The sequence below is a fragment of the Sinocyclocheilus anshuiensis genome, unplaced genomic scaffold, assembly GCF_001515605.1.
Source record: "Sinocyclocheilus anshuiensis isolate Anshui unplaced genomic scaffold, SAMN03320099.WGS_v1.1 scaffold813, whole genome shotgun sequence".
NCBI lineage: Eukaryota > Metazoa > Chordata > Actinopteri > Cypriniformes > Cyprinidae > Sinocyclocheilus > Sinocyclocheilus anshuiensis.
The window spans coordinates 1,380,955-1,397,249 of record NW_015540942.1 but is presented as its reverse complement, the minus strand read 5'-3'; the positions used below and the strand labels follow the sequence as shown (position 1 = coordinate 1,397,249).

Genomic DNA, 16,295 nt, shown 5'->3' with positions numbered 1-16,295 from the left:
TTTACTGCAAACAATGCGCTGTTACTTTAATTCAGCGCTTGCAGCGCAGCAATAGACTCGGTGAGGAAACGATCTCGGCACTGCAGCAGACGCACCGCTCCTGAACGCACTGCCGGACAGCAACCGTCTGCAGTGTGCACGCTTTAATTCGTTAACATGAGCGCGGAACAAATACGCACCACACGCACGCGGTGATTCACTCACGCTGTTTGTGAAATTACGTCTCACACAAGGTTTTCAAATTACTTTATAAGTTATTTAATGTGCCTCACCTTCAGCATTATAATGATTTCACCCGTGCTGGACAGAGACTGAGATGGTGCCGCTGCATGTCACGCCAAACCTCTCACGGCAGCGTCATCCCCTTGAGATCGGTTTTTGAGATCGGCCTTTTTAGAGTCCGATGATCAATCATCCCAACATGATTATCGGCCGATAGTGATCAGTAGCCGATCAGTTGGAGCACCCCTACTACACACACACGTGACTGACCGCTCGCTCGCACCAACAGGAGGAGGGGGCGTGTTACTCTCTACACTGCATTCAACCTGAGGGATTCCTACACTTTCAGTCTTTGAGGAGACATGAAAAACTGAGCATACCGCAGGAATGGTATAATGGAAAATATTAGTGGTTTTGAAACCGTGAAATTTTCAAATCGCGATATACCTTGAAACTGGTAATTGGCCCATGCCTAATGATCACACATAAAATCAGTAGTAACAGTTCGTAATTAACTCCATATCCTACCTTTTCTTGTAAGACGATAAAATCCATGGCAATGAATGTCATCGGAGATGCTTAATCCACAAGCATTCTGAGCATTATTCCTACTTGCTGCCTTTCACATCAATCCACAAGTCGTCCTTTTAGGTTAGGCTATTTTCATTCAATTCGATGTAAAAGTAATTAAGCTATCTCTTGCATCCTTTTACATTAGTGAACATTGCCAATAAACTGGTTGCAAAATGGCATCTACAGTACAGTAACTTCAAAATAGGGGTAAAATTTATTTTTTTATGTAGATCATTTTCATTACAACAAAAATATAATTGCCAGATTTCCAGTGTCCTACCTATAATTAGATTGGCTGGACAAACAAAATCTTTAAAGTAATTTTTCTCAGCTCCACACTCTAGCGAGTTATGGTGTTTTGTCTTATTTTAGGATACATTAAAAATACGCTGAATGGACTCAAAGATAAGTTACATGCTGATAACATTTAAAAAATGTGCATTTAAAAATGCAGTATATGACTCCTTGAGGTGGATAAAGTCAAAGAATAAATGTACAGATGCCCATCAAAGTCCTTTGATCTTCAGGATATCGGAGTCACATGACTTAATGCAGAGAAGAAAACAAAACCTGCTCTGGTTGTTTTAAAATTGCCAGAGCCAAAAATATTTACCAAGTTACATCTCAAAGCTCTCTGACGCTGTGCCAATCCCTGACATAAGGCATTTCTCACCAACTGCTAGAATATTTTGTAAACATATTACTTTTAAAGAGCCACTTTAGTTTGCCCAGTAGCTACAACTTCCATTTCTATTTTGCATCAAGTTTCCCAGAAGTGTGTGGGATGGAAATGCTGCTTTATTAGCTTTTTATTAACCGTTTTTGCAATATTTAGATTTTTCATTTAAGCCAAATTCACAACTTGGATAGAAACATTGCTAGTGTGATGCTATAAATAAAACTAAATGTAACTGTGATGATACAGCAACGAGATCTAAGCATGCTCTTCAACAATGCATGTTCACAATAGATCAAGCTCTCTGTTAAAACAAAAGAGCTACACTGGAATGTCAAGAGGAGGCTTGTGAATAGAACGTTAACAGTCTTTTAGTGGGGGAGGAACAGCAGAGAGATCTGACTGCCAGCTTTCATTCTGCTGGGTCCCAGGAAGCCTTCAGAATGATGGAGAGCTTTTCAAACACACCGTGATGGATGCCTCCCTGAGACACGGAGCGCCAGAGCCTCTCACTGCGCAGAGGTAGCAGGGCTTGGAGGTCAGGGAAGTGCAGGGCCTAATCCGCTCCTGATGGCCGTGAAGGTGCTCATGTTTGAAGGCCACTAAGAACCAATCACATGGCACGCTTCAGAAGAAAGCAAGGTAACAGAGACAGAAGTACCAGAAAAACACAACACTACAGCACACTTCACTTTGAGTGTCACTTAAAGGAACACACTCTGAAAACATCCATTAATCAAAGTCTCATGATCTTTCTTGAGAAAACTCAGAATGTGGTCATTAAAAGCTGCTGTCTGGTTTTAATTATTCTGAGGATTATCTGAAAGAGCAAAGCAATTCATTGCACTTCAGTCAATGGCCCTCTCGGGTCTTTCGAGCTCTTTGTGATTTACTCTGCAAAGTGGAGACTATGATGGGTTAAAAAAGCAAGCACATGGTTACTCCTGACACATATAAGCCGCCTCTGAGAGTCACTCTTACAGAAATATGGATTAATATGAAATATCTTATTGGATTAAAAAGCAAATCACAACCCACCTTGAGGTCTACAGGAGGTAAAGAGACAATTGGACACTATACTCCATTCTAACATGCCACTTATACAATACAAACAACTTCACAGATGATCTTAGGCCCGTCACTTATCATTTGTACATGACTACATTTAGATCTCGTCTCCTCAAAGCTCTGAGGTCGAGCCGCACCACCGAGTCTACTTGCTCTACGTGCCCTTTTCAAGAACCATAAATACTTCGGCTGCTACGACTGTTCTCCATAAGAAAAGGATGCTGAGCTGCAGAACAAATCATCCTTCAAACAGGCTTACACAAGATTAGCAATGTTGACATGCCCCAACAATCACTGGAGACCATGTTTCCAGACAGATTCTGGCCCCCTGAAATGTCACACTCATGTTGCAAACACATACCATACACTGTGAGAAGACATTGTCGTTGTCTAGTGGCCTTGTACAAGATGTGGTATTGCAGTCCCTATTTCTTCTAATTTTCCATTATGCTCAAGAGATTTAATAGATATTACATATAATTGCTAATATTCAATAATACTTGTTACTTAAAATACTCAAACCAATTTAATTTCCAAGTATCTTGCTTAGTAAGAACTAGGGCTGAACGATTAATTGCATTTGCGATAATATCGCGATATTAAAAAACACGATTTTTCAATCGCAGAGGCTGCGATTACACTCGGTCACGTGACACGCGCGAGTAAAGAGGTGTGTTCGACTTGAAGATCGATCGGTGTATGACATCAAAGTACAGCGAGATAAAAGTACTTTGATGACACACACAGATCGGTCTAAGCAGCGTTGCTTCAAGTCAAACACATCTAAGCAGTCTTCAGAGGAAGCGTCAAGTTAGCACGCTACAGTGTTGCCAAGTCTGCCATTTGGGGAACCCCTCCAAAAAAACGTGTATTTTACCCCCGGGAACGTGATTTTTACCAGTGGAACCCCCCTCGAAACGCAATTGGCCTAGTTTTGAGTAGCAATTGGGCGGGTTTTGTGGTGAAATCCTGGCAAGCTAACGTTACACGCGGAAATATTTGAAAGCATATATATTAAACGTACTTCAAACGTACTCCATCAGCAGAAAAAGAAAATAAATAAAACGGTAAACAGCCAAAGAATGTAACTTAGAATGGGAGATGGATCGGTTTGTGAAAGGGAAGAGAAAAGCCATAGATGAAGTCGCACAGACCCAGGCAGGTGCTGGTCATTTAAAAGCTAAAAAGCTGATTTTTTTATAGGTTTAAAGGGGGGGGCGTGACCAAAAAAGTTTGAGAACCACTGGTCTAAAGTTAATAGACAGTGTTTACTGCAGTCCACATGTTTACATATGTTTATTACAGTGACTCTGAATTGCCTAAAGTAGTGTGGTAAAGCAACAGATTTGTTTTTATATTTCGGCAATCTACTTTTGTTAGCATTGGAACATATAGGCCTGGCCTACGGAAAAGAACATTTATGTTTAATCTATCTAATATTGTGTTGGTCATACTATATAATGATTTATAGGTTGTCTTCGTTGAATAATACAGAGCATAATGAGCTTTAAAAAAATAAATCGCAATCGCAATATTGGCAACAAAAAAAAATTAATTCACAATTAGATTATTTTCCAAAATCGTTCAGCCCTAGTAAGAACTAAGTAAAGCATTTAAACAAAATTCGATCAATCAGGCCCTTAACCCTTTCAGACACAATGGCTACTGGGAAAAACACCTAATTTTTTCAAACCATTTTAAGAACATGTCCAATGTTTTAAAACAGTAGTAAAATTAGCACACAGGAACTGGTGGCATTAACGTAGCTTCTATTCAAAGTTGGCTGCACACAGCTGCTGATGGAACTTCTCTGATCTAGCTCACCAGCTAAACACATATTTCTCAGTTTATCACACTACTCTACATTTTATTGAAGGTAAAATGTTGAAGATCGAGAGTTTGTAAAATGAATGATGCAACTATAAATTTCATAAGGTAAAAGGTTTTTCCACAGCAACCACTAAGATTATGCATAAAATGAGGTGGTAACACGCAGTAACCACAAAGCACATGGGAGTAACACCAAATCACATGGAAAAAATGGTTCAAAATATTGTAGGTTTCACAATTTACAGGAAACACTGATTAATGCACATGTAAATGTATACCTGATTCTCATGCGCATTAGTTGGATATGGAATTTCAAACCAATCTGATCTTTATGACGCCAAATCTAAAATGCTTTCAACTAACAAAGTTAAATGTTATGCAAAAACTACTGCACTAAGTGCACATAATCACTCAAACCAACCAAACAAACAAAAAAACTAAAACAAGTTAATGGTTTCTAAGAATGAACTGACACAATGTAATGCGTAGTGGTCACTAGGAGAAACTGCTTCAAAATGGACCTCTGACCCCCAAGCCTAAGGAATTTAAACCCACAAACATTTAGTTTGATTAGTCTGTTACTCATTCATGACAATATCAATATATTGATACAATACCAGCGACACTTGTGACTTTAAGGGGTCAGAGCAAAATCAATAGAAAGCTGGTGGAAATTTGGTGCCTAAAAGGGTTAAGACTGAGATACTTCATATATATATATATATATATATATAAATAAATGTAGCATTCAAATAAAGCCATACTAAAAATACAGTTCTCATATATTATCAACTATCAATGAATTCATAGCATACTGGCTGGAAAACAACAGAGCCTAATTCTATCATAACAGGCACTAAAATGAATTACATATATTTACAGTGCAATAGCAGTTAGTCAGCTCACTAGGTTCAAGACACAGCCTACATGTTGGAAAATACCCACACACACTCATCAGCTGAGGTGTAGTTGCCCCTGTAAGAGCCCCAGTGACCCCCCAAACATTCAGCAGTCGGGGGAGGAACTCAGAATGAAATTGCCCGTATAATGTTAGATCAGCGACTGCGTTAAGGATAAAGAAAACAAAAGGCCACCTACAGTGATTCGAGCCGCTCCAGTGCGGGGTCCTGAACCCGCGGGCCGCTCCCGACACGAGGCCTTTATCCGGGATCAAACAGCCGCGGTTCTGGTGGTAGTAATCCATGCTTAAAAACGGGTTCGGACTAGGGGTCAGTCCAACAACGTCCACGCTCTCGTACATCGTGAAATCAAACCAAATATTCTCCAAAAGTAAATGCTTCCTTCTTGACGAAGCAAAAATAATCGAAATGTGATGTATAACTGAAAAATTGCAGGTTAAAATAAATAAAAATAAATAAATAAATAAAAAACCCTATTCAAAACAATAAAATTGGAGCAAAAAGTGGGATTTCGCACAATAGCGTGAATAAGAACTTGAAGAGAGACGATGTTCTTCTCGGTGTGTTTATGAAGCTCGCGCTGTCCACGGGGAATGAACTACATTCTTCAGATTTTAAAATCCTGCGCCAGTTGTTGCAACACAGCGTGCTGTTGAAATTGTGGCTCTATGTGTGACCCAATGATCGATGTGAAACTGCTACATGAGTATAAGCAGAGTCCCGCGCGCAGCCCGTGGAAACGTCCGAAAACTCTTAACAGCGACCGTCTTGAAAAGCTCCCAAACGCCTCCTTGCCCCCAACGAAAGGTTTTCTAAATACTATGCGTTAACAGATCGACGTATTGACGCATATTTACTGTAAACACGCAGTCGTCCGCGTCGATGAGAGAGAGCGCTCGGTCTCGTGAATAATCCCGTTGGAGGGCTGCCGATCGGACACGGGAAGAACTTGCTCCTGTGTTTCCAGACCCTGCGAAGACGCGAGCTCAAAGTAATGTCTTTTGCATCTTGCGTCGAACCCCTCGCATACTTGTGGGAAATTTCTCCCTGAAAAACAAAAGCGCTCTTCGACAGGATAACTCCGGTCTTCACGCACTTTCCAGGCTATCCCACACCGCAATGCTTGACGGCAGCTGCGCACAAACTCCGCCCACATCAACCCCCACTCGGAGTGTTCCGCTCTCTGATTGGCTGCTGATAAAGTCTTATCAATGTGCCATCTAACAACGAGGATCCGCCGCCATAACAGGCTAAAGTATAAAGTTTGTACATACACGTTTACATTTATTTGACTGCTCCTTTCTAAAAAGTAAAAAAGTTATCTGGACTTTAGTACAGTTGGGCTAAGAAGTTTTAAAAGAAATACTTTTATAAGTATAATTTTATAAATCTTTGTTTTATCAAAAATTATTTTGATCAAGCTTAATTAGGTCTACTGTATTATCCATTGAGACAAAATGTTTAACTTGTTATGGACAACTACATAATACAACTAGCCTAATACAAACGTGTGTATAACCATTGCAAGAATTGAGATATTATGTATCCCTTAATCTTATAAATAAATACTTACGGTAATAGAGGAACTTGTAGTTAATAATAATAGGACTATATATATATATATTAGTGTACATTTTGAGACTGATGTATGAAATAAACTTTTATATACAGTGGGTACGGAAAGTATTCAGAAATTAATTAAAAGGTATATTGTTGAGATCAATACTTTGTTCTTCAATTCTTTGTATCTTTTATTAAATCAGCAGTGGAGATGAAGATCAGGCATAGGTCGTGGATATCGAAGGGGACTTCTACAATCTTTGAGTACCCATGCTTCTTGAATATGCCAAGTGTGGTAGGTCTCATTGCAGTTCAGTCTTTACTTATTTTCTTCCGTTACTTAAAGGGATAGTTCAACCAAAAATGGAAATTCTGTTATCATTTACTTACCTTCATGTTGTTCCAAACCTGTACGAGTTTTTCTTCTGTTGAACACAGTCATTTTCATTTTTTGGTGAAATATCCCTTTAAGATATTTTAACAGGCAATGTAAAAGTTCTGATATTGTTAGTAACACTGTTTTTTTTTTTTATATATATATATAGAAAGATTGAGAAATTGAAAGCTGAAGCTACCATGGAAAGGAATGACTTTGCATCTCTTATAGAGGGGATGGAAGACCAAGCAAATGGTATGTATGTGTGAACTCTTTACTTACACACATCTCTTGTGTATAATTTATTATAACAAATATTCATTAATATATGACTTGACCTGAAGAAGGACAGATGCAGGTAATTGCACATGTTGATCTCTGACTGTTTAGGTTTCTTTAGTGCAGATCTATGGAGCCGCTGTACATAATCACAATGGTACACAAAGTCTTAAAGAAAAAAAACACTCTCTTCATATGATCACCTCTTCCAGTAAATGCTGTCCCTGTAAAGAGCAGACACTCACTGACCCCAAGACTGCTTTATCAATACAAAGTGAGGTAAACAACACATTGCAACACTATCTAGTTTCCCACCACAAAATCCATAGACGCTGTCTGGAGAGTAGTGTTCATAACAAGGCAATGAACACTCGGGCTGCAGCCCAACAGCATCCGTCAGCTCAACGCACCAAGGTTGCTGCCATCCACTGATGGCTCCATCCATCAGTGAAACGACGTATTAGCCTCCCCTTATTTTCCGGCTTCAGCCCTCACATTTTTGTCCTTGACATGTAAGAGGTATTGTACTGATTTTTCACCATCTAAAATATTAGCCTCCACACAAAAGGCCGCTCATTCAATAAATACACGTTTATTAATGGACAGTCCTTTTAATCCAACCAGACCCATATAAATCTTTCTATGAAATGGTCAGGGAGGAGGGAACTGGCTGGCTTTAAATAATACTGCTTTATATTTGTGCCAGTTAAAATGGTTATGGTCATTTCAACTGGTCATTAGGTTCAACTGGTCATGCAAATTTTCTGTGTTATCTGTGCTTCATACATACATTGCTACACTATTGACAGTGGAGCACTTTGTTCAAGCGAAATGTCGCTAATTTGACCGTGACTTCACATAAAATAAGCTGAAATTTGACTCCAACTCTCTAATTTTAGTAACTTTGCTAAATATTCCATTATCAAGATTGCACAGTTTTGAATTGACAAATAATGTAAGTACACCAACATAGGGCATCTAATTGTGTGGCAATTTAGAAAAGGATAAGTCATAATCATGTATCTCAAAAACAACAACAGACTACCTAGGCCTACATAATAAGCTACATATGTCATTGATGGAGGCAAATGACCTGAGATTCTCAATACCTTGAGACTGCAGGAGTCGAGAGGGGCAGTAAATCGGGGGAGGAGCGGGGTTGTATGGCGGCTGTTAGGAATTCAAAGACTTTATGGGGCTTTAGGAGGAAATCCATGAGAAAACCTGCTGGCAACTTGAAAGTGTGAGGCTATTTATTACCCTCAATCCACCTCCCCCACCTCACTTCCTCTAAATACACATAAAAAAGCTTTTTTATTTTCTATTAAGCTCCACTTCTTATCAATGCTGCGTGATATATGTTAAGAGCGAATGCACATTCTCAAGAGCACATATTACGCAATGTCAATGCTATTAGATTGGGTTTGTGAGGTGTTAGCATACTGATAGCATGCAGTTTTAAATGCTTATCATTATTCTGTCAGTCACATGACCCAGTTTGTCCCAGAATGCCCGGCCCTGATGAACAGATGGGTGTTTGCATTCACTCACAATGCCTTTAATCTGTCTGATAGGGAGGGGCCATCATTCAGTCCTGTTACAATGAGCGCCTGTACTGACTCATTATATAGTAGCACAGTATGGATGTGCCACATGCTATTAACAATGGACAAAGGTCAAGAAAAAGATAACATTTGACATTCTCAACGGTGACAGCTTTTGAACTCCAGCTATATAAAAAATACATATGACAAAGTGAACCATTTTCCCATAAAATGCGATCACACAGGCAGTAAGTTTAATCTGAGTGACATAACCTTGATCGCAATCTCCGGACATGCACGCTATTAACTCTTCTGTGAACCAATTTCTGGTTCTGGTTCGCTGAAGCAATTTCCTGAAAGTGAGTGACATAAAAAGAGGGTTATTTCTTATATAGTCATTAATAATCAAATGTCATGGAGCTTTGTAAATTATGATACAATATAAATGCATTGAAAGGTTTGTGCTGTTACTATATGCCAGCTGATGCTTACTGCTGTGGTAAACATATGGTGGAGATTAGCTACTGTGAACCTCCCTGCCAGATGTGTAATGTTAGCAGGTGAAGGCTATTGACCAGTCCGCAGGGCCACTGATGATCCTGATTGCTTGAGCAGTCCCATCTCATTACTCTTGGCTCAAGGTCAAGGATTAAGTGATGAGAATAGATCCAGCCTCTTACCATCCTTATGGTGAGTTGTTTGATTGTTTGAATGTGGGTTTGTGTACTTGAGGGTGAATATGTGAGACATTTACATTGTCATTACAGATTTATAGTCATACAGTCATCAGACTTTAAAAAGTTAGTTCACCCAAAATAAGAATTCTGTCATAATTTACTCATCCTCATGTCAACTGTATGACTTTATTTCTTTTGTGGAACACAAAAGGCGATATTTTGGAAAATGTCTCAGAATATATATGAGAGTCAGGTATGGAAACCCATTTCCGCCATATAAGAAACATAAATCATGTTTTGGTAAATCATAATTATGACAAAAATTCATATTTGTGACACAAGTTGACAAAATCATTTGAAGTCATGAAAATTTGAGATACTAAAACAATTAAGAGACATAAAGTCAGAATATGTTTAAGAGAGCTAATATTGACAAAATTTACATGAAATTATCAGATAAAAAGTTATAAGATATGAGTTACGAAATAAGATACTAAGCCATAATTATTAGATAAAGGTCAAAATGATGACAAAAACTTTAAACTATAAGATAAAAAGTCATAATCGTGACATGAAAAGCCAAAGGTTTTAATGTCATAATTGACATTTTGCATCATAATAATAACTTTTTATCTCATAATTTGGACTTTTATGTCATAATTATTATTTACCAATGCATTTTTTTCTTATGTGGCAGAAATAGGCTTCCATAAAAAGGTGACTAATATTGTTTTGGAGCCCCATTGGCTTTGATTATATGGACAAAAACAATTGAAATTAATTGTCATTTTTGGGTGAACTATCCCTTTAATGCATCTCTATTTTGTCATAGTCAACAAATTTGATTTAATCTTATTCTGATGACCTGGTGATAGGCAGTTTGAACATGTTCTGCTATGATTAGGGTGCGGCATGACTGGTCAAGGCCATCTCACCTGTCCCCCTGGCTATGCATCATAACACTCTATTTGACCTGCTGACCCCTTCTGACCCGAACAACAGATGAACAGCTCAATGACACATGGCTGTTTGTATAAGATCAGCTGAGTATGTTCAAGGCATATATATGTATGATTTGTCTGAATATGATGTTTGTGTCCACCAAAATTAATTAATACATTTTTCTGTCCTGTACTACGGTATGATTTTTGTTATCATCTAACACATCATACTATATAGTCGCCTTAACAACCCCACGATTAACAGTTCTTAACATGATATCATTGGTCTTTTGCAATGTATAGTGACCTATTTGACCTATATGATATTGCCCGGGCACAGATCGAGTGCAATAGGGAAATGTGCCAAGCTGGTTCAAATGTTAATGGTCCATCTGAAATCCACTGCTTAGCCAGCAGGTTGGGGAACAAAAGCCCCATAGAGGTGCAGCTTGCGGGGTCTGGACATGACAAATGCGGCCAAGAATGGGGCAGCGGTTGCTGTGGAGCTCTGGGGAGGGAAAAGCGGGGGCAGTGGAATGACCTACCAAACCCAAGCCTCATTGAGGGCGTCGCATCGGGGGGCAGCGGGGGTCACCCCATCATCATCACCATTTCAAAGAGCCTAAGAGCGAGGTGAAGCCGAGTACAGGGTGGGGGAGGTCCGCTGACCCCGACCGGTGTCCCCGCACTACTCCATCTTCTGCGGATGGTAACAGCATGAAAGGAAGCCCCATCATCTCTACTCCCAGCACGACAGAGAGATATTGAGAGGACGAGAGACAGATAGGGGGCTGCTCTCTAAACAGGCCCATTTCCTTGACACCCCCTAGAGGAAAGACCCTCACCCCCAACACTCTCGCTCTTGATTTCTCATTCCGGCTCTCTTTCACGTGGAGACGAACACACAAAGGACCCAATGGGACTGCGATGTGATGGTGGGCCTTGGGCAGGAAGAATCTGGTGCATTACATAGATGGGCAGCCAAAACAAAAGCCAGTGATTTCTCCATTTAAAGGTGTTCTGAGTCATCAAAACACACCTCGGCAGACCAGAGCCAGCCAGCCTCCCAGGCCACCAGCTCTCTATCTTATCAAAGCAGACCCACTCCCCATGGAGGCTGTGGAGCTCTGGGGAGGGAAAAGCGGGGGCAGTGGAATGACCTACCAAACCCAAGCCTCATTGAGGGCGTCGCATCGGGGGGCAGCGGGGGTCACCCCATCATCATCACCATTTCAAAGAGCCTAAGAGCGAGGTGAAGCCGAGTACAGGGTGGGGGAGGTCCGCTGACCCCGACCGGTGTCCCCGCACTACTCCATCTTCTGCGGATGGTAACAGCATGAAAGGAAGCCCCATCATCTCTACTCCCAGCACGACAGAGAGATATTGAGAGGACGAGAGACAGATAGGGGGCTGCTCTCTAAACAGGCCCATTTCCTTGACACCCCCTAGAGGAAAGACCCTCACCCCCAACACTCTCGCTCTTGATTTCTCATTCCGGCTCTCTTTCACGTGGAGACGAACACACAAAGGACCCAATGGGACTGCGATGTGATGGTGGGCCTTGGGCAGGAAGAATCTGGTGCATTACATAGATGGGCAGCCAAAACAAAAGCCAGTGATTTCTCCATTTAAAGGTGTTCTGAGTCATCAAAACACACCTCGGCAGACCAGAGCCAGCCAGCCTCCCAGGCCACCAGCTCTCTATCTTATCAAAGCAGACCCACTCCCCATGGAGGACCCCATATCACCACACATAAGAACATCAAGCAGCCTTTGTGATAATGCTCAGTCTTTACTGCCAGTGGCTTAAGCATAAGCCCCATGCATATCAAAAAGCTCTGAATGTGCTGGCCAAACCTCCGCTTTGCATATAGATACTGAGCCTATTGACATATCGATTCTCCTGGCCAAGGACCCATGAAAGCAGCCGACGCAAATCCCCCCTTTAATCAGCGAAAGCCCCCTAAAACGGTCTGAAGCGGGAACAAGAGCTAGTCGCTCTGCTACAGTACTCTCACAATGGCCTGGCAAATGCGCCATTATGACTTGTTTGACCCTCCTCTCCAAGTGCACTGGCCACTTTGAGAGGGTAATTAACCCATCTTTCTCCCTCCCCTTGATTCAATTACAATAGAGGCACAGCATTCCACAAGTGCTCTCATGCACTTGCGCCGGGGAAGAGGGGCAGACGGGGGCCACGAATGGGATGGGTTGATCAGGACTCACGGAGTGCTTCAGAACAAACATGAAGAGATTAAAGGTTCAGTCCTTGAGAAGTAAATGAAGAGGGAAATGTTAATAAGCTGTTTGGATATCAAATTCTCATGTTGTACAGGGTGATATGATGCATTCTCTAAAAATCAGCGCCGACTGATTGTGAATAGTGGGTGTTACATACGGGAATTAAGGCAGAATGAATGAGAGTTTGCAATGCCTAAATGGCTATTTGGCTATGGGTTAATTTTAGGTCATAGGTTTTCAAACTGCAAGGAAGGTGGTCTGTAAAAAAGAAAAAATAGGAAAACAGTGTAAAATGTGTAAAAATGAACAAAAAGAAAAGCAAATAAATAAATAAGTGGTCCATGGAAAAATTTTAAAAATAAAAAAAAAAAGAAAACAGAAAAAATTGAGTAAAGTGTGTAAAATATGTACAATGAATAAAAACAATGAATGAATGAATGAATGAATAAATAAATAAGGTGGTCCTTGAAAAAACTAGAGGAAAATAATGTAAATGTGTAAAATGGATAAAAATAAAAGCATACATACATATGCATAAATACATATATAAATATAATATCATATAAAAATGTATTTATTTATTATCATTACTATTAGGTGCTATTAAATAAATACATTTTTAAAAGGCTGATAGAATTTGATAGAATTATTGTTTAATTCTGCTTTTTAATGACAATGTCATGAGATTAATCACAATTTTATAAATATAATATCATATAAAATCAATGTATTCATTTATTTATATTACTATTAGGTGTTATTAAAGTACAATAATAAATATATTTTTAAAAGGCTGATAGAATTTGATAGAATTATTACGTTTAATTCTGCTTTTTAAAGACTGAACGTCATGAGATTAATCACAATTATTTTATTCTTCACATCTACACATCTAACAGTGCTCTTATGGTGAGTAGAAAATACATCATCAACTTACATGAAAATATGTTTACATATTATGAAGGCGATCATCAAATTTGTGGGTGCTTGTCAAAGCATATAATGTGTTTTTCAGTTTGTCAAATGCTTTGCTATAATATGAATTGTAGCTATAATATGAACATCTCATTGTATTTCTACATGCAGTCCACACTGTATCTGACAGTGTGATATAAAGAGATCTCTCGCTCTATCCATTTCCAGTGTGCTTCTTGAATGCAGAATGAGTACCTTCTATAATCCACTCCTCTGAGGGAAGTGCAAAGGGGGGAAAAGAGAAGGGAGATGAAAGAGGGCTGGGTAGTTACGATGGATTACAGGCTCAGCGAGGCGGTGGGGGAGGCCAGTGGACTGATCATATTTAACCAGGCCTGGGTGGACCATCTGGAACCACCCCCCTTCATCAACAGTCCAGCTCGCACATCTGGGTCCTCCTCTGAAGGAGTAACTCACATTTGCCTTCAAATGAATAATGCCGTTTTTACATTATTTTGAAAGAATTTCAACACTCCCGTGACTTCATGCAAAACAATTCTAACATGATTACAGACACTGTAGATGACTTAATTAAGTCAACCATCTAAAGTGCTCACACGCAACGCTCCAAAATGTTTTATGCAGATGTCACATTCCTAAAAATGTCTAAAACAATCTTCAATTACTTTCAGGACATGATCTATTTTGAGCCCCTTTCTTCTTCCTTACTGTGAGGCATGCAGTTTATACTATTAGTTAGGTTGGGATTCCCCCTAATTCTCCAGAGCAGCTGCAAACCCATGTGGGGGTTGGGGTGGGGTGGGGGGGTTGTGGACATGAACAGGAACAAACACCCTGACCCCCGGCCCAATTGGCTAGCCATTCTGGTCCCCATTCCGAGAGCCACTGCACTTCCCGTCTCCAAACTCCAGTCTAAGAAAACAAGCATGCTGTCACTCTAGAAGCCCTTCCACATATTTCAGCAGACCAGATTTCTATTGGATGAGACAAAAGTTGAACTGGAGCATATGTGCACTGAGTTACAGGATATTGCTTCAGTATAATTACAGCTCATTTTTGACATTACGTGTGATTCAATAGTCTGCATCTAAACAAGAGTTACGGTCTACTGTCAATGCCTTTTAAAATGAAGTCTGTCTCTAATACTGCTAAAAATGTAGAGGACGTGATCAATAAAATAGATTTGCCCTTTAATCCCCATGCAAATGTGAACACATGCAATACATTTCTACAAAAGATCTCTCTTGTTAAAGAATATGTGCTGACACCTTGAGAAACAAAACTGTGCAAAATCAGTCAATGCCTGTTAATCCAACATTAACATATGACATATGTTCTAACAATGGAAAATGTGGTAGGAAAGTTTAAAACCTTAAAGGAACAGTTCTCAGTTTAATTCAGTCATGATTTGCTGACTCTCATGTTATTCCAAACCGTATGATTTTCAAAGATTTTTTTAAAGAATCTACATATTGAAAGTTAATGGGAACAGGACAAAAAAAAGGACATACAATAACTTTGTGTGAGGAACATACACAAATTTAAGTTATTATTTAATGTCTCTGAAACGGACAACAAACGATACATCAACACCATTTTGGCACTAGTTCTCATGTGTGTTGTAACCACAGGTTGACATTGACATTAAACTTAACACGGTGCATCGAAAGGTGTCATATTTGATTTGCAAGCTATCTATAAGCAGTGTTGTGCAGTAACGCATTACTTAGTTTACTAAGTAATCTGATTACTTTTTTAGTAACGGAGTAATTTAACAGTTATAATTTTCAAAATAGTAATTAGAGTATAGTTACAAGCCGAGGTCTCTATACGTTACTGCCGCATTACATTGCTGAATGCAGTTATTTATAATCTAGAGATTGTAAAAAGGACGTAGCACACGCACTGTCGAGTCCAGTGCCAGTGGATTAGAGACCTGCTCCCGCGAGACAAGATGGGCGAGTGCTGCTGCGGGCGGGTAGACACTCGTGTGTGTGCGGGATGCGGGAGAATAAAATGATTCACGGGACTCCCACAAAATAGAAATTGTCGAGTCAAGTGCCAGTGGATTAGAGACCTGCTCCCGCGAGACCCGACGCAACAGAGTGCGGCACGGGACAAGATGGGCTAGTGCTGGTGCGGGTGGGTAGACACTCGTGTGTGTGCGGGATGCGGGAGAATAAAATGATGCACGGGATTCCCGCAAAATAGAAATATCTAAACATAAAATATCTAAAATAAATAAATTGTTATTCATCTATTGCACAAAAGCAACATGAACTAATATAAATATAAACGATTAACAGTTGCAAGCGTGCAGAGTTTCTGTTTTGGCTATAACACGTGTTTGCAGCGTTGAGCAATGCAGTGCTTAAGTTTGCGTGCTCATGAATCCTCTCATTATAACACACAAATTGTAGACATTATGAAAGATTCATTATGCATATATTTA

At 39.8% G+C, this 16,295-nt stretch overlaps 1 protein-coding gene across 4 annotated transcripts in view; it reads right to left on the bottom strand.

Moving 5' to 3' along the window:
- Window positions 1-16,295, bottom strand: part of LOC107689638 (retinoic acid receptor alpha-B-like) — a 92,764-nt gene that overhangs the window by 51,563 nt on the left and 24,906 nt on the right. Inside the window, exon 1 of one of the 4 annotated variants that reach the window (XM_016487725.1) lies at window positions 5,468-6,409. The exons of the other annotated variants lie outside the window; for them this stretch is intronic. Within the exon in view, the coding sequence (XP_016343211.1) occupies window positions 5,468-5,630 (163 nt within the window). The 5' untranslated portion in view covers window positions 5,631-6,409. Of the gene's footprint in view, window positions 1-5,467; window positions 6,410-16,295 lie in introns of those variants that run through there. 4 annotated transcript variants of the gene reach the window in all.